The 18,162-nt window shown below is 39.1% G+C and overlaps 3 protein-coding genes across 5 annotated transcripts in view; 2 read left to right on the plus strand and 1 right to left on the minus strand.

Annotated features, from left to right (window-relative positions):
* tmem131 (transmembrane protein 131) overlaps window positions 1–3,958 on the plus strand; it is a 53,546-nt gene extending 49,588 nt beyond the window's left edge. Inside the window, exons 33-41 of the mRNA XM_053498559.1 lie at window positions 41–165; window positions 302–423; window positions 525–665; window positions 790–943; window positions 1,343–1,464; window positions 1,601–1,685; window positions 1,786–1,889; window positions 2,017–2,165; window positions 2,895–3,958. Of these exons, the coding sequence (XP_053354534.1) occupies window positions 41–165; window positions 302–423; window positions 525–665; window positions 790–943; window positions 1,343–1,464; window positions 1,601–1,685; window positions 1,786–1,889; window positions 2,017–2,165; window positions 2,895–3,146 (1,254 nt within the window). The 3' untranslated portion in view covers window positions 3,147–3,958. The remainder of the gene's footprint in view (window positions 1–40; window positions 166–301; window positions 424–524; window positions 666–789; window positions 944–1,342; window positions 1,465–1,600; window positions 1,686–1,785; window positions 1,890–2,016; window positions 2,166–2,894) is intronic.
* Window positions 3,959–4,177: 219 nt separating this feature from the next.
* On the minus strand, window positions 4,178–8,730 carry si:ch211-201h21.5 (uncharacterized protein LOC555526 homolog). Its single transcript, XM_053499189.1, has 6 exons — window positions 8,633–8,730; window positions 7,891–8,082; window positions 5,721–5,906; window positions 5,501–5,612; window positions 5,293–5,429; window positions 4,178–4,760 (listed from the first exon to the last, which is right to left on the minus strand). The coding sequence occupies exons 2-6, from the start codon at window positions 8,071–8,073 to the stop codon at window positions 4,407–4,409; spliced, it is 972 nt and encodes a 323-aa protein (XP_053355164.1). The 5' UTR covers window positions 8,074–8,082; window positions 8,633–8,730; the 3' UTR covers window positions 4,178–4,406.
* Window positions 8,731–10,542: 1,812 nt separating this feature from the next.
* On the plus strand, window positions 10,543–18,160 carry LOC128527043 (basic immunoglobulin-like variable motif-containing protein). 3 transcript variants are annotated; one of them, XM_053499318.1, is made up of 11 exons: window positions 10,543–10,615; window positions 10,690–10,790; window positions 13,032–13,567; window positions 14,234–14,363; window positions 14,454–14,549; window positions 15,399–15,503; window positions 15,603–15,697; window positions 16,200–16,332; window positions 16,594–16,677; window positions 17,078–17,174; window positions 17,285–18,160. In XM_053499318.1, exons 3-11 carry the CDS (start codon window positions 13,096–13,098, stop codon window positions 17,585–17,587), a joined length of 1,515 nt encoding a protein of 504 aa, XP_053355293.1. In that variant the 5' UTR covers window positions 10,543–10,615; window positions 10,690–10,790; window positions 13,032–13,095; the 3' UTR covers window positions 17,588–18,160. The 3 variants fall into 3 exon arrangements, with proteins under 3 accessions (XP_053355293.1, XP_053355294.1, XP_053355292.1); XM_053499317.1 differs by lacking the exons at window positions 10,543–10,615; window positions 10,690–10,790 and adding exons at window positions 11,149–11,211; window positions 11,345–11,501; XM_053499319.1 differs by lacking the exons at window positions 10,543–10,615; window positions 10,690–10,790 and adding an exon at window positions 11,145–11,211.
* The last annotated feature ends 2 nt before the right edge of the window (window positions 18,161–18,162 follow it).

Below are 18,162 nucleotides of genomic sequence, written 5' to 3' on the forward strand. Positions count from 1 at the left end.
TTTTATTATTATTTATTTGTTCATTATTATTATTACACAGGAACCAGTGAAGAGAGTCAAAACGGTTACAGTGGAAAAAGTACGGGAAGAAGTTCCTCCATCACCCACTAAACCCAAAAACAAGAAGCAAACAACCACAAAGAAGGAGAATCAAGTGAAGTCCAGGTTAATTGGAACCCAATTTCTCATTATTTTAAAGCACATCTCATTACTCCTTTCACATCCCCCTTCTGTCTTTTAATTTAACAAACTTTCTGACTCATCCTTTGCGCTAATGTACACATTTCCATGCTCCTTTAAGTTCTCTAGAACTGCCCTATGTCACTCCACTGGAAAACAAACAGCGCAAGACATTCCCCAAGACCGTGATCAACACAGGAACCCAGAATGCCTCCAAACCAAGACCTCCACAGAAACAAAGATGTAAGTGTAACTTCTGCATTAGACAAGGTGCTCTTTGTAACACTTTTCCTGTCGAAGCCACTTGGTAATAAATTGGAAACTTTTTTTTTTTTTTTTTTTAGTGCCTGGTGCAAAGCTGGAAGAAGGACGTCCATCTCCTCTGGCCAAGTTCAATGGCTTGATGCAAGACTTTAGCAGTGGCTCCGAGGGGGAGAAGGAATCTCCTCCGCCAGAATGGGACGTTCCACTTAAAGTCAGCAACCGTACGTTTGCTAAGCATGTACATAAGGAACCGTCTCCTCACATGGAATATGCTGAGATTTTTGTTGTAAATTTATTAATTTTTTTATTCTGATGACCACATACATTTGTCTTTTCTTGTTTTAGAAGCAGACAGCCTTCAGCAGATCTCTTTGCAGACCATGAATGCAGATCCTTTCCTGAAAAGACCCCTCTCTTCCATCTCCAGAACTTCCCCCCCTCCTATTTCTCCAACCCTGATTCCTCGCAACAGCTACAGCAGTGTAATGAACATCAGCAGGTAGCCCTATTCACATCCTCAAATCCCAGATCCCACACACACATGCCCACTCTCCATCATGTAATGTGCATTTGACCTTTTCCACCATGAATGCGGTTCACTTTTTACTTTATCACCTCCATACTCGTAAATTCAGAGTTAGTCAAGAAAAAAAACTTTCTAGCAGATTGCAAACTTACTGTCATAGGAGTCACAGGATTTTCCCTACAGACCAGCAGCATTTTTGCGCTGGAACTAAGTCATCATCTTTGCAGTGGAAAAGCACAAAGTTTTAAATGGTTAAAGTGCTATATAAAAGCTTTAAGTACACCTATATAAGCTTTGACACATAAATATGTACAAGTAGCACACATGTTGATCTTGTACTGACATGTTGATCCTGTAATTACGCTTCTTTAGTTACGGCGAACCAACCTCAAAGAAGGCTCCTGGGAACAAACTGGTCAAGTCCACATCTTTGCCTGGCCAAAATGGAAATCCCACCTTTGCAGCAGTTGCTGCCGGCTATGACAAAAGTCCCGGTGTGTAGAAATAAATAAATAGCTCTCTAAACAGAACAGTGTAACATGATTTTAATAAATGTGTTTAGTGCCGGAATACTAATTGTGTGTGTGTGTGTGTGTGTGTGTGTGTCTGTGTGCGTGCTTGATTTTACAGGTGGAAGTGGCTCAGGAAAAGCAGAGTGTCCTGGAAAGGTGACCCTACCTCACATGACATCGGTGGAGAGTGACAGCTCTGATAGGCAAGTTTAGACATTAGTCTCATATCCCATGTGCTGATTCATGCACGTGAATCCAATGCTTTTGAAATGTGTGTTTAAATGTTAATTTTCTTATGAATAGTTCTGGATTATGGAGTCCCTGTGATAATGTCAGCAGTCCTGGTTATAGCCCCATCAATTCTTTTTCCACATTTGGAACGCACAACCCATTCAACCTGACTACAGGTATATAAATGCGGTGTGAAATAAAAAACCCTAGCTACTGTGACATGTATAGTTAATTAAAAAAATAAAATAAAATAAAACAAAGGAGATCATTTATAATTTGTCATTTTGCTTTGTCTTTGTTCAGTGTTCAGTGATATAGCCGGGCCCAAGAATTCAGATCATCAGTCAAGTTGGCCTGATTACACCCATAATCCCTCTTCTATCTGGGACTCCGGGACTGAACGCTCGAACCCCTGGCCTACCAGCAGCAGCTCCTCCACCACTCCAACATCCGTAAGACCTACCAGGGACAGCACTACCAATTCTGTTATTTTACTATTCTTAAAGTTGTTTGATTAAGACAAAGGCGGCTAATTTTTCCTAGTCAGAAATGAAAAAATTATTTGTGAAGATAAATGCCTAAAAAGGCAAGGTGTTGTTTTGAATGTTTACGGTTGAGATCACATTCCCAATTCCTACTAATATAATACTCAAGTACAGTACAGCAGTTACTGTATGAGGCATGAGAAATAATATAACTAGACAATCAAACTAATTAATTACTTGCTCCTAATCATGTCGTTATTTACTTCTTTAGGCCCAGTGTTATTGCATTTATTTGTGGACAGTGGAAAATAATTTTATACAAGGTGCTAGTGTAACACACAAATTTTCCCAGTAGATGTGTGTTAATTAGATTATAGTCTAATATAAATATTACAAGCTTAAAATGCATTTTATGTTTAAGTTGCATTTGTTTCAGTGACGTTTCTGCCACTTTACTGACCTTAAATTGAATCTGGAATTCCTGTCTACAGTAAACAGTTACTATGTATATTGTAAAATCTGTTTTCTTGTGATTTGTGACACGCTGAAAAATATCTTGTGCATATTTTGTGGCCCATGTTCACAGTAAAATCTGTATACACACAAAAAAAAAACAATTTGGTCTTACAATTTTCCCCAACTCTGTAGTGCTGATCTATAAATTGTATCTGACCTTTGACCCATGTCTATTTTTAGACCATGCTGGGGAAGTCCCGGAACCCCTGGTCTCCTAGTCTGTCCTTCAGCAACTCCATCTGGTCTACGGTTCCTGACACCACCATACACTCCCCGCCAGTCACCGATTTGGTCAGCCACACGGCTCCAGCCACTCCTGCCCCCACCGACCTCGGCCAAACCTACAATCCCTGGAACGCATGGCCCCCATCGCTGAGCCGCTGGAACTCCGATCCCTGGCCCAACAACCCCGACAACAGCAACACTAACTAACAAGAGGAAGAAACAGCGGCCCCTGCAGCAACAAAACGAATATTGTCATGGTTTCTGTTATTAGGGTGTCTTTAGTTTTCCTTGTTAAAAAAGTCCTAGGTATGCTCATATAAGTTTAACTGTTAAGTCCTTTGGAGAAAGTTTGATTGCATTGTCCATTGTTTTGTCCATGTTTCTATTTCATTCTCCTCCAAATTAAGGTTAAATCTTATGAGAAATTTTATTTTTTGAGGAGTGCGATATCTTATTTAAGGGAAATGCAAAAATTAAGTTCACAGAATTAAGACCTCAATCTAAAGAAAGCATATTAGCCGTTTTTATTATTTTAAAAGTTCTAGATTTTGAGTAATACTGCATTTTTTTTTGGAACTAAAGTATACGGCCCAGTATTACTGTATGGTGTCAAGTGCAGTATTACCCAACTATAAATGGAGCACTTTAAGTTTAAGTCCCTCTCTTCAGAAGAAATGGTTTAAGATTTTCATTCATTTTAAAAGATTTGTCCAAGCCTGTTGATTTCTGGTAACTTAAGGTCCTTAAAGTAAGTACAGAAATACTGATTATTATCAGGACCTCAGAATTTTTGTCCGATGTTTTATGGCCAATGCCAATTTGTGACATTGAGAATTTGAGGTTTAACTTATTATTTTTATTGGTAAGAAAGGTTTATTTGATAAAAGTCGGATTTTAATTTAAGGTCTAAAGGAGTTGAAGTACCTAAAAAAGGGGGGTTTGTTTTCTACATGGTTCACTTCACCATGAGTAAGAAATCCGTTATGTTGGTTCAAATAAACATATCCAGCAGCAATATATACTGGGTGGGTGTTCCTTTTTTTCCTCTCATTTTTAGAAGATGCACACACACTTGTAACTTCTATAAAATTGCTTACAATTTTTAGTGTTTTAGTGGTAACCAGTGCTGTAGGCAATACAACACATTTTCAAAATATAAGTAATATATAAAGTGTATAGTTTTTAGGTTAAAGACTGACACCTTCAGTTTGATTAGAAATCTATTTTTAATCCAAGACCGTTATGTGATGTCTGATTAACACATTATAACTTAAGTCCATGATATATCCACAAGAAGGAATCTATCAAATTGAGTACTACAGTCTTCTAGTTTAGAAATGCTTAAAACCATTCAGAAGGTGAAGGAAGAGAGGCCAATCTAGACCCCTTTAAAAAGAAAAAAAAAAAAGTCCAGAATGGGTGATCAGAACTCTGGAACTGAACTGTTTCAACAACTGCAGTATCTCCTCACGGTTGCTGTAAGGATGCCATGAGCATAGAGCTGAACTTGGTAAGGTTGCAGGTCTTCATCACAAACACCTGACGCCGTTTTATCTTGCCTGTGAAATCCAGTGCCATCATGCCTCGGCCGAGCTCTCCATGGATCTCTACGCGAACACCACATTCTACTCTTTCTGTGATCACACTGGCATCCATGCATGCTGCCACGGCGTAGGCATCATAGGGCACGAACCCTGACCCGAACAGTATATATTTTGCATCACATCCTGGTTCTCGGGAGAAAGCCCAGCATTTAGAAGTGATCATTTTCATAAAACGAGCTGCTTCGGTGTCCTGGGAGATCAGCTCATCAAAGAACTCCTAAAATATGGTATAACACAAGTAGAAAAGTATGAGATTTCAACAAAGTAGGCAAATACAAATGTTTACATCAAAGTTTCATTGATTCCTCAGAACTAATCAGAATGTAGGTTACGTGATTGGCTGAAGGTTTGATATATCGTTACTATAGTAACTAATCCACAGGCACTTGGTCAATGTGTCTCATAATCTAAACCGAATATTAACATGTTTAACAATGGATTGTTATAGGAAGGCATATAGTAAAGTTTCTGTAAGATGTTTATTTCTTATAATCACTATGAACTGTGACAAGACACACCAGATCCTCTGTTTATTTGGAAATACTCCACTTCTAGATAGTATCATTATCTCCAATTTGCTTCATTTTATGTATAACCCCACTTGTCACTGATTATTCTGAAACAGACCACCCCATGGTATTTTATTATATTTATTACGGTCTTATTCTTATAGTTCTAAAGTGTAGAGTGCTGGTGGGATTTTTTTTTTTCATATCTCAAATCATAGTTAAATCTCAGTTGATTCTTACCCAAGAGAGCTTGTTTCTGCAGGTAAACTCCCAAGTGGCTATGTGCACGGGACAGAGATATTCCTCTAAGACTATATAGGCAGACTCAGGATCCATAAAGAAATTAAACTCTGCACAAGGCATCATATTTCCCTTCCCTGCAAAGATAAACATTGCTCAGAGCAATCCTGCACATTAAGTAAGATCTACAGGACTTTAATTCTCCTACCTTCCATATTGCCTCCCATGATGTACAAATCCTTCAGCTTCTGGGGAATGCTGGGATCGACTCTTACAGCCAGAGCTAAATTTGTGAGCGGACCCAGAGCGACCAGAGAGACCTTTTAGGTGAATAAGACACAATAAACCACTGACTAACCTTCAACAAAAAAGGTTGTCAAGTCTACGATAGTATTTAGATAAAATAAATTACTATTAGTTTTTCCTACCTGTCCTGGATGCTCATTTACCAGTCTGATCAAAGAATTAACTGCATGTTCTTTTTGTATTTGTGTTTTCCAAGTGTCTAAGTCTCTGTCTTGTAGAACGTCTCCCAACCCATCAGTCCCAAAATGATCTTTGAATGGTTTCGCTCCTCCAACCAAACAGGTGGCCGCACCTCGAAAAACAGGAATCTGAAAAGAGTTATTATCCTTGTAAATGATTGAATGCCCATGGGACCACAGATATGTCTTTTCATATACAGTGTATATATATATATAAAAGGGATGTTTTCTTGGCACACTTTAGGCCCCTTAGTGCCAATTGGGAATCGTTTAAATGCCACAGGCTACCTGAGCATTGTTTCTGACCATGTCCATCCCTTTATGACCACCATGTACCCATCCTCTGATGGCTACTTCCAGCAGGATAATGCACCATGTCACAAAAGTCGAATCATTTTAAATTGGTTTCTTGAACATGACAATGAGTTCACTGTACTAAAATGGCCCCCACAGTCGCCAGATCTCAACCCAATAGAGCATCTTTGGGATGTGGTGGTACGGGAGCTTCGTGCCCTGGATGTGCATCCCACAAATCTCCATCAACTGCAAGATGCTTTCCTATTAATATGGGCCAACATTTTTAAAGAATGCTTTCAGCACCTTGTTGAATCAATGCATTCAATGCACAATGAATTAAGACAGTTCCGTGTTTTACACCACTGCATCTGACACTTTGCATTGCACTTAGTGATGTAAGGCTGGGATGCAGCTGCTCAGCCTTGGAAACCCTGTAGCCCCTGAAAGCTCCAACCCTGTGTGTTGAAAGGTCTGTAGCATTTGACTCTGTAGAAAGTTGGCAAAAGTTGTGCATTATAGTGTGCAGGTCAGCATCAGCTTATCCTGCTCTTGGATTTAATGTGTCCTACCACTCCGTGGCTGAGTTGCTGTCGTTCCTTATTACGTCCACTTTGATACAACATTTAATTGTGGAATATTTAATGGGGAGGGAATTTCACGACTAAACTTGTACCGATGGCATCCTAGCACGTTACCAGGCTGGAATTCACTGAGCTCCTGAGAGCGACCCAGTCTTTTACAAATGGTTAGAGAAGTGGTCTGCATGCCTAGCGGCTTGATTTCATACACCTGTAACCATGGAAGTGATTAGAACACCTGAATTCATGGATGCGTGGGTGAATACTTTTGACAATATAACATGGCCCAATAGTGGCAACCTTGCAATTGCAAAAAAAAAAAAAGCCTACGATCAGCAACCCAGGGCCTCAACTGTCTAAGCTAAAATAGTAGCATTGCCACATCACAGCTTCAGGTGCCTTGTTTAGTCCTGTCTAGAGTTTTACACATTCTCTCTTTGTGCCTGTGCCAGTCAGTTAATTAGCTATTGCTGTATACTGTGTATACTGTGTATGATGTCTGTTGGCCTATTGCTGGGCTTCCGCTTGCCAGGGTAAAGGACTGGGTTTGATTTCAAACTTAGGGCAGGAATAGATTGGGTTAAATCAGGAAAGGCATGAAGTGTAAAACCAAATAGTATGCAGATCTTATAGTCTTCTTTACCGACTTCATTTACAGGAGAAAAAGGAAGACAGCTGTGAATTGTGTCCTCTGATGGGCCAAAGTCCCATCCATAATGTATTATTACTCAATTCTCTGTGCTCCTAGGACAGGATCTGAATCTACTATGTCTGTAAATAAAGCACTTAGTGAATGTGAATAAGTGTGATTATTTAGCTAATTTTTAAATTACGTTATAGATTTTTTTTTATCATTATTATTATTCTTTCCTAAGAAGTAGCCAAGTTTATTGGAAAGCCATCTCCTCAAGATTTGCACTGTCATACTGGCAAACAATATGCTCCCAAAAACACACTCTCAGGGTGCGAATAATACTCCCCTAATGCTATCCTAATACAACTTTTTTTCTGGGTGCCAACATCATTTGTCTTATTTTAATCAATTAATTCTGGGCATTTATAAATACAAAGCCATTCATATTGATAAAAACACTGGCGTCCACCATAAAGTTGTTTCCAGGTCCATTTAATTCAGTTTGATTTGTATATCACCTTTAAGAACACACATTCCCACAAATTAACTTTACAGGAAATTTACAGCATGTTAGATGTTGCGTTGTGGTGTGTACTGGACCCACCTGAGTGCGCTGACACACATGCAGAACACGAAGCACATTCTGACACACATTGTCCACATCAGTGTTTCCAAAGCAGCAGGTGATGCCCAGGATCTTTACGTTGGATGAGGAGAGTGCCAGCATTATAGCCTGGGCATCGTCTATGCCGCAGTCAGTGTCGATAATCATCAGCTTCTGACTCATCCTGGTTGCCTGGAGACCACATCATTTATTTATCAGTACCTAAGTGATAATCAAAAACTTTTTCATTTCTCACCTTGCTAAAGAAACCACAGGACAAACTGCTAAATGACATTTGGAAATACAGATATGCCTGTCAATGTTTTTGACACACTGAGCTAGACAGCAGGAGCCATGCTTGCAATAACTTGCAGTAACCCTATATGCTAATAGAGCGCTGTATCATGGCTGGAATAAGTAAAACAAATGAATTGGGCAAAAAGTTATATGTGACAGATAATGCCTTATTCTTTTTAGTAGAAAAATCAAGTGTTAGTGCTCCATAAACTGCTCATGTCCTGGTTGAAACAGGACATCTGATCGGGTGTTGATCAAACAGATGTGCATCTAATCACTGCCATTTTGAGAGTAAGACTGATGTTAATAGCAGTGAAGCTGCTCTGAACTGAGTTAGAATATCTTTCAGTTAAACAGAAGGAATTAAAGAATCGGCAAGTTTTTGTAAACATGTTTAAGCAAGTTATTTACAGTTGTAGCAGATTTGTAAAGAAAAAAGACAGACCTAAATGAGGAGGTTAGGGCGGTGATTATGGTGCGTCCAAGTGCAGTAGATCTGAGGGAAAAATCGACAACTCCACAAAAGACTTTCAGTCACCTAACATAAGCAAAGTCCAAAGCAACACTGGATAAGAAAGAAATTGGTGAATGATTCATAACCATGTGCAGGTCTCTCCTATCCCTGAGCACTGGCATCTGTGACTGTTTAACTGGATTCGTTCCAAATCGCTTACTATGTGAACAAAGACTAAAGATGTTACCAGATGTTCATTTAGTAAATGTTCACTCAGTGTGTCCTTGAACATGCTTTCTTATGCAAGTTCGTTTAAGCTTATACAGTATTTATATATGGATCGCAGTCCTTATCTTTAACCCGCGTTCCCCAAATTTCCCAAACTCCTAGCTTTGATTGTTTTGCTCTTTAAGTAGTGTTTAATTGTTTTATTTCAATAGTAGAGCAACACAAATTCTTAAAAGAAATATGAGCTAATTAAAAAACATAGCTCGTTATTATACTGTCTGACCAAAAAAATAAAGTTGCTATTTTCAGAAATTATTGGCCTGCATCAAGCAAAGAAAACAACTCAGATGTTTGATATCACTGGAACTGGATTAAGAACACTTCAAGACATTATACAGTCCTAAGGATACTGCTGAACCGTGAACTTTGTGAAAGAAAAGCGTCAGAAAAAAACATGAATGGAGATCACTTAAACACATGGTGAGGATGTGTGATAAAAAAAAAAATCAAAAGTAAAAACTAAAGCTATGTGTAATAGTAAAAGAGCAGTTTCACACAATGTGACGAGAACTCACAGGAATTAATGAGAAATTTTATCAGAACAAAAGGCTTCAGCTTGCTAGGGATAATAAAGACTGGACTTTGGAGCAATGGAAAAAGGTAATGTGGTCTGATGTGGTCTGATAAGTCCAGACTGACCCTATTCCAGAGGGATGCGTGTGTCAGGGTTAGAAAGAATTATGATTGGAGCTACACATCCTGCTCCTGTGCTCCCAGTGATCCAGACCCCATCTGCCCTCTGCACCTACTGACTCATCCCTATGCTGAACTGGACTTCATGTTAATTTAAAGAATTTCTGTTATATTGTACTCTCAGCTGCATAACACACATGGTGTTATATCATCTCTATCTGTTATCACCCAAATGAGGATGGGTTCCCTTTTGAGTCTGGTTCCTCTCAAGGTTTCTTCCTATTGCCATCTCAGGGAGTTTTTCCCTACCACTGTCACCGTCACCCTTGGCTTGCTCATCAGAGAAATTTCATTCATTCATCTCGTTATAATCTAGACACATTTTTCTCACACATACACAATTTATTATTATTATTAATATACGCATATCGTAAAAGAGTGTTTCTGGGAGCATAATCTGTAATCATTTTCACACATGAAGTGGCAACCAAAGTGTGTGCCATAATCAAAGTTAACGGTGAATTTAAATAAAAATGTTTGTTCGGTGGTGTAAGTGGTTAGCGTTGTTGCCTTGCGCCTCTACAGACGGTTCCATTCCCCACCTCGGGTCTGTTAGTGTGGAGTTTGCATATCCTCTTCATGCTTGGTAGGTTTCCTCAGGGTGCTCTGGTTTCCTCCGACAGTCCAAAGACATGCAGTTAAGGGTAATTGCTGTTTCCAAATTGCCTGTAGTGTGTGTGTGTGTGTGTGTGTGTGAGTGTGAGCACTGCGATAGATTGCCACACTGTCCTGGGTGTACCACTCTTCATGCCCTAAATCTCTTTGGATAGGCTCCAGGCACCCGAATAAGCGTCGTAAAAGATGATGGATTTGTGCAGCCGTGGACTGCGCGGTTTATGCGTAACTGGAGCGCACACTTGACCGTAAGAACACCCTCCTTGGCATCGCTTGTTCACCTGTTAAAGCGGACCGCGGAGAGGAGGGGGCTCTTTAGACTCACCTTACTCATCCTTTTAGTAGATTCACTTCAAAAGATGTCTGCTTTTAATACGTGTACGTAGTGTTCACTTGTCAAATAATAATATATCTATTTTAAACCTATTTTGAACACCCCTTTTTATTTTCAGTATGGTATAAACCAGCGGAGCCCCTTTAACAGAAGGCCAGCGTACTGAGAAGCCGTGTTGTTTTTGTAACCGTTTGTTCATGCGGTGTTTATATCCTGCAGGTATGTCTCCATACCCCGGTTTATATTTAGATTATTTAGGATTAGACACATGTGTGTGGTATATTGTTTTGGATATTTTGACGGCATCTTGGGATCGAACATCAGGTCGTCCCCTGTTATAGGGTGTGTTGTGTTATTCAATCATCCTTTTGTGATGCTACATTGTAACCAGTTGTTACATTGTTGTTGAGCTTAAAAGGCTGATGGACTGAAACAATAACACAATCTGATATGAATTCTGGTTGGCTCTGGTTGATGATGATGATGATGATGATTCCTGTACTACTATAGTTTATACAGTACAGCCTTTTATTTATTTTATTATAATATGCAGTGTATTATTCAGATTTTTCTTTCTTTTTTTTTGTTAGGCCTTACTCTTTATGACTGTGTGTCAAATGTAACACATCCAGCACACAAAGTAAGTAAGAAGCAATTTCCATATATGTGTGTTTTTTTTCCTGTTAGAGATGGCCTAGGGAGCATGTTCAATCAGCTGCCAGTGAAAAATTCTTGAACACGTGACTTTGTTTATTACGTTTTACCCACTGTAGGCAATTAAGTAAATCCAGTGTACATTATCAACTGTTAAGCAGCACAAAGAAAAAAGACCAAGAGGACAAGAAATACCCAGATTTAACCTGAAAGGAAGATGAGGGAGATCATGACCAGAAGGTGGCGGTAATGCGACATATTGGATACCAATCGCTGGTAAACAGGAAGATGAAGAACTGTTTAGCAAAAATATATGTGATGTGCTACAAATCCAAAATTAGAGTGATTTTAGGAAGAGCTTTTTGGATTTCTTTGTTCTTTTTCAATATCATAATTTATATGCATTTCTTAGTTCACTAATTCACTCACTCACTTATTAATTCAGGTCAGGGTTGCAAAGGCTTCGGAGTCTATCCCCAGAACATTGCATACTCCTTCACACACCTGTCAGGGTAGACAATCCACCAACCTCTGTGTTGTTATCAGGAGGGAAACAAACATAACAAATAAACATGCATTGCAGGTGGTAATCTGAGCAAACTGAGGACCCTGGATAATCAATATAGTTGTGTATTGTATATAGTTCAACAACAGCAAAAAAGTCTTACAGCTCATACACTGTTGATGAGTATTTAAAAACAAACAAAACAAAGGTTTGTTCAGTGGTGTAATTGGTTATCACCGTGGCGTTGCGTATCCACAGACAAGGGTTCCATTCCTGCCTTAAGTCTTTGTGTGCGGAGTTTGCATGTTCTCCCTGTGCTTGGCGGATTTCCTTAGGGTGCTCTGGTTTCCTCCGACAGCCAAAGACATTTAAATTATTTGTTTTAGTGTATAACTACACTACATTAAAAAAGTTTAATTTCTAGTATATACACTGTTGGCGAAAGTATGTGAATGAGCCTCAAAATGTCGCCGCAAATGTTTAGAATGTTTTTGTATCCGATCGTTTGTTGTTCATGTATTGCCACACTGACTACTGTATATATTTTTAATTGAATCAATTTATATTTGCGTTTGAGGTTTAAAAAGTTTTGCTTTTCCTTTATAATCCAGCAGCTCCCTAAACCTTTAAAACAGGCAGGAAGCACAGCATTCTGTGTGGTAGAAGCAAATAATTTGCTAAGTTTGTTTAGAATTGTAACAAAATCTATTATTGAATCTGGATATTTATAAAATAATGATAGTAACCAAATCGCAATACACATCTAATCTATACCTTGGTATCATGATAGTTATATTTAGTCTTCCGTTGTGATCCCCATCCTTAGTTTGTAGGCCCAATCATGTTCCAACAATACCAATATATAAAGTGAGCTCCATCGAGACAATCGTTGGTCAAGGTTAAAATGGAAAAACTTGAGTGGCTTCAACAGAGGCCTGACCTCAACCCCACTGCATAAGTTTAAAAATTAACATAATGGCTAAATGTTCTCCAGGCCTCTTTAGTAGAGTCGAGGATATTACAGCAGCATATGGGGACTAAATCTATCATGGAATGTTTACCAAACGTATTGGGATTTGATTTGACAGGTGTCCGTATAGTTTTTGTAATATAGTGTGTGTAAGTTTGTTTGTAAAATCGTTCATTGTGAGTTACTGTGTGTATGCAAGCAATGTGTCCTAAAGCCACCAGTTAAAAATTAATTCATGTTAATGTTAATCTTTTAAAGTCACTGCATTGGTTTTGATGAACTCTGCTGATTCGTCTTTCTTATGCACATTTACTTGCCTTTTCTAAAACAGGGCCCTCGAGTCACATCAGACCAAAACCAACCAGCAGACAATTTTCTTGTCATCCAAGTGTTCAATGCCTAACACTGCAGAAAGTGAAGGCGGTAACATATCTGGTGCCAAAGACTCGGCACCCCAATCACAGTTGCAGAGCCAAGACAATGATCGCGGCTTCCTGAACCCCTTCAACCGTGAAACGCAGCGTACCAGACGGGCTTCCAGCGCCGAGCTTCAGCTCCCATGGACGTGCCCAGTCACACATTCCAGGGAGAAATTCTACACAGTATGCTCTGATTATGCACTACTCAATCAAGCACGGCCAATCCTCACCCCCAGAGATGTTCCCCAGCTGAGCCATGACAGCAGCACACCACTGAGTCAATCAAACACCATCAGTATTTCCCAGGGTCAGGCTGGAGGAATCTGTACACATTCAGGTGATGTCTGTGAGATAGAAGAGACATTGTCCAGCAGTTCCAAGCCCATTCTAGCCTGGGAGATCGACACCACTGACTTTGATGCCGTTTTGACCCGAAAAGCCAGGACAAGTAAGCTAGATTTATAATAGTTTTATATATATATGTTGTTTCTCAAAAAATGAGATTTGATTATCTCCAACCTTGCTGCTAGTCAGAAAAGGCAAATTAATTGTCCTTCAAGCCATTTTTAAATGTTGCTTATGTAGGCGCCCTAAAGCCATGGTTCAGTGATGTTTGTGGGTTATCCATCTTAATACTTTCAGTGTACTGTACATGAAATCTAATGTAACTAACTTATGCTTTTTGGACTGATCCTGTATTCTCACCCCTACCTACTTTTTTGCAGAAAACACAAAGTCTATTTGTGGTCTTTAAATAAAAAAAATAAATAAAAAAAGAGATTACAGGACAATAAGAAAAATATTTTCTTTTGGTAAGGAGAGCATGAACTATTTTCAAAGAATATATAGCAAAGTTTGTGATGACTCACTTTCCTAATGTATTACATAACTTATTTCTCATTATCATTTTGGAAACTTTATTTATGCAAGCCAGATAAAGTGCTCTTTAATTCTCTTTAATTTACATCCGTAGCTTTAAAACACTAAAAATAAGTTCTTTTTACTATACAGCTGAGTTCTTGTTAAGCATATAGCATACCAAGTCTGTTCCAAAGCCAGAAGCTAAGCTGAACTTACATGCTATCTGTGCAATATTCAATATTTACCTTTACAGGTAATATAAAGAAATTCGGCTTGAAGAAAATGAAATCGTCTGACAGATCGAGCAGAAATGTGCTGGATCTTCCACCCCAAGCGTCTCTGGAAGAAATCAAGCAGAGAAAAGTCCTAGACTTGCGCAGATGGTAAAAGTGCAGCTCGTACTCTCTTGCCCACTAATCTTAGAACAACAGACAAAGCACATTTTGCTTTTGTTCCCCTTTTCACCTGTTTAGGTACTGCATAAGCCGCCCTCAGTATAAAACCTCGTGTGGCATTTCCTCACTCGTCTCATGCTGGAACTTCCTGTACAGTACAATTGGAGCGGGAAGGTACGTAATTGATTCATGCAGGACATGGCAAACTAAGCTCTTGAGTTTATTCTACATGTGGCATTTTAATTCAGTAAGCTCCTTGTGGGGGGGGTGGGGGGGGGACTTTTAATGACAGGAAAAGCAGCCTATTGTCGTTTTCTCTAACCACAACCTAACAAAACAATAAATATATTACAGATATGCTGGGTAAGGAGCCATTTTAACAAATGTGCCAGTGTCTGCTTGCCTGCCAATCGCTTCCAGAGCTGTGTTCTCTGACAATAGTGACAAACGTAAGAGTGAAAGACAACAATTTCGGTCATTTGATAAACAAAAATGGACAACAATGGTATATAAACATTACCGCAGAAAAGATTCATGTGACAAGGGTACCAGTCCATTGCAGTCCACACAACCACATGCCCACACTATGGGCAATTTGGGAAAAACCAATTAGCCTAATGTGCATGTCTTTGGACTGTCGAGCACTGAGAGAAGATGCAGAACTCCATGCGCACAGACCGGAGGCGGGAATCGAACCTGGACCCTGGAGGTGCAAGGCTAACCACTAAGCCACCGTGCCATCATGACAGAAACAGTGCTTATTAGACATGTTTGTTTGTTTTCATTAAATGTATCAAGTTTTCTTCCTTTAAATGTGAAATATTTTGCGAATTTGGCCATACTGTTGCACCACATTTTTTGTTGTGTATGAGTGTTTGCCATGGTACTGAAGGGCAGCAAAGAGCCCATGAATAGTTGCGAGGCCAATGCCCTGCCCAACAAAACATATTTACTATCAGTTATGCATTTGATTATTTTGGTTCCCAATCAGTAACAACTCTTTTTTTTCTTTTTTTGTGTTAGTCTCCCACCCATTTCCCAGGAGGAGGCTTTACATATTCTTGGTTTCCAGCCTCCATTTGAAGATATCAAGTTTGGACCTTTTACTGGGAATGCAACTTTAATGCGGTATGATGGTTCTGCTTACACAGCTGGAATGTTTTATGTCTTTTTCAAGTGCCTCATTTAAGTTACATTTGCACCGTCTCTGTCCTTGTTTCTGCGCAGATGGTTCAGGCAGATCAATGACCATTTTCGTGTTCGAGGATGTTCTTATATTCTGTATAAACCCCATGGGAAGCACAAGACTGCAGGAGAGACGGGTGAGTTAACTGTTAATCACTTTGAAAATGATGTTAAAACCCCAAATATGTAAATCATGTTCAACATTATATTTAGGAAAAAAAGAATTCAACAGTCATGTAAAAAGCGTTGGTCTATAACAAACACACTTATCAGAAAGTAAATATTTTAATCCATGTGTAGCATATAACTAATCTGTATGCTATTGTTGTCGTGTCCCAGCAACTCAAGAATATGGTTTATGTTTTAACCACTTGTTCACACATTAACAGGTGCATAGTCTCAGTTCCATGATTTTCTCAGGCTAATTTGTAGCCATCAAGTTACTGCTAGGGAAGCAAGGATCACATCGTCATACTGTGGAAGACTAACCAGTGTAGTTTCTTTGCTTGTTATTTAGTAACTTGCTGTGGAGGCTTGTCATATAAAATAAATAGTATTATTAAGATTTTTGTTTTTTTAAGGAGCAATAAACATATTAACAAAATGAGCTGCTGTTGTGATGTCGCTTCCCTTGACTAGCTGAAGGAGCTTTGCTTAAGCTGACCCAGGGATTGCGGGATGAATCTATGGCCTATATTTATCACTGTCAGAACCACTACTTCTGCCCTGTGGGTTTCGAAGCTACACCATTAAAAGCAGCCAAAGCTTACAGGTACACCAAGGAACCAGTTGCATTTTTCCTTTATTTAGTTGTTCCTGGTTAAACTTAAAAAAAAAAAAAACTTATTCTCTTGTAAAATATTATTTTGTTGAGAACACTGAAACTGTATGAACCAGTAGAGAATCCATTAGAAACATAAAACTTGATTTGTAGTTTACAAAGATGGGATCTTTTTTTTTTTTTTTTTTCTTCGTTTTCTTTCTCTCCCAACATTACATTTCTTTTGATTTATTTCTTTTTTCTTTAATCTAGGGGACCACTAGCTCTGCACGAAATGGAGCACTGGATTCTTATTGGAGAACCAAGCAGGAAACATCCTGCCATCCACTGTAAAAAGTACATTTTATTTATATTTTATATTATTCTTTAGCTGTAGATCATCTATATGAGTTTTCACCTAAAACACTCCTCTCCCTCAGTGAAAAATATTATAAAAAAAAAAAAATTCCCAATAGGATAGGCTATTAATGTGCATACAGTAGTGTGATGGAGTGTTGTCTTATTCAGGGTGTATACCTAATGTTCCTGACATCTGCTTTGGATCCACTGCTGTTCTGGTCACAGTTAAACAATTACTTAAAGAAGACTAAATTATTGGATCATGATTAGTGCAATTCTGGTCAAGGGATCCATTGCATATAGATATAGAAAATTTAGGTTTCAGTCCTAAAAGCTCCTGTGGATGATTTAGTCATTTATCATCTTCTACAAACTGATGCCCTGCATTACATATTAGGTGGGCGGATATTGTGACTGATCTGAACACACAAAATCCAGAATACTTGGATATTCGCCATACAGAAAGAGGCATTCAGTTTCGGAAAACCAAAAAGGTTAGTGCCTTAAGAATTCCAACTCGTCTTATCCTCTGTAAATCGGACACATTGGAGATGCTCGTTTATTTAGTAACAAAGTAACACTTTTCATTTCCTCTTACTTGAAGGTAGGAGGCAACTTACACTGTCTCATGGCCTTCCAAAGGGTGAACTGGCAGAAAATCGGACCTTGGGCACTAAACCTGGAGAATCTAAGGCACGATAACCACCAACAGGGGGGTGATCATAGGTGCCAGAGTTCCTCGGGGGATGCTGTAGATGATGTTGAGACCAAACACGGGCACTTGGGCCGCTCTCACGGCACAGGGAATCAGAAATCGGAGCAAGGATGGAAACGGATATCCAATACCGCAGAGTACAGTCACAGAGGCTGCCCTGACAGCGACCTGGATGAGGACATCGCTGACTGAAACTGAAGTGGTTATATTTCCACTGAGAGTTCTGCACAGTTGTTTAAGCCAGTCAACATTTGGGGTAGGAAATGAGGGAGGAATTACTGTATTTTCTTGCTTCTGCTCAATTCAGAGACTTCAGGTTGGTAAAAAACAGGCAAATCAAATAAAAACGTGCAGCTGTCCATAAACCCAAATGTAAAGTGATCATATTATTTGTGTGACACATTCCATTAGAGTCATTTCAGTCATGTGCTTCAGAGAAGGACTTGTTTGTGAATACCTGAAGCAAGAAATGGACTAATTTAGTGAGTAAATCACATTAAAGTACGTGTATAATGTATGTTATGATTAACGTTTAAAGTGCATTAACATCAATAGAAGCCATGAGGAAATAGAACACCCACACTGATGAGGTGAAACAGGACGACTGTTTTTTCGGGACAGTGAGCGCTCTCCTCATTTAAGGCAATGGACTCATATGAGAGATAACTGAAATGAAACATCGCTGACACTTTTGTAAGTGTGTGGTGTCTGAATATCAGTTCTTTTGTGGAAAGCTGTATGAAAAACATGATGGCTTTCAAGTTACG

The sequence above is a fragment of the Clarias gariepinus genome, chromosome 6 (assembly GCF_024256425.1).
Source record: "Clarias gariepinus isolate MV-2021 ecotype Netherlands chromosome 6, CGAR_prim_01v2, whole genome shotgun sequence".
Classification (NCBI taxonomy): Eukaryota; Metazoa; Chordata; class Actinopteri; order Siluriformes; family Clariidae; genus Clarias; species Clarias gariepinus.

Bases quoted from the DNA above. Each gene is read 5' to 3' on its own strand.
- si:ch211-201h21.5 (XM_053499189.1), bottom strand. From the start codon at position 8,073: ATGAGTCAGAAGCTGATGATTATCGACACTGACTGCGGCATAGACGAT. The intron at 5,430-5,500 runs GTAGGAGAATTA...TTATCTTTGCAG, and splicing joins CATGGGAGGCAATATGGAAG to GGAAGGGAAATATGATGCCT. The intron at 4,761-5,292 runs GTAAGAATCAAC...ACCATATTTTAG, and splicing joins GCAGAAACAAGCTCTCTTGG to GAGTTCTTTGATGAGCTGAT.
- LOC128527043 (XM_053499318.1), top strand. From the start codon at position 13,096: ATGCCTAACACTGCAGAAAGTGAAGGCGGTAACATATCTGGTGCCAAA. The intron at 14,550-15,398 runs GTACGTAATTGA...TTTTTGTGTTAG, and splicing joins AGTACAATTGGAGCGGGAAG to TCTCCCACCCATTTCCCAGG. The intron at 16,333-16,593 runs GTACACCAAGGA...TCTTTAATCTAG, and splicing joins AAAGCAGCCAAAGCTTACAG to GGGACCACTAGCTCTGCACG.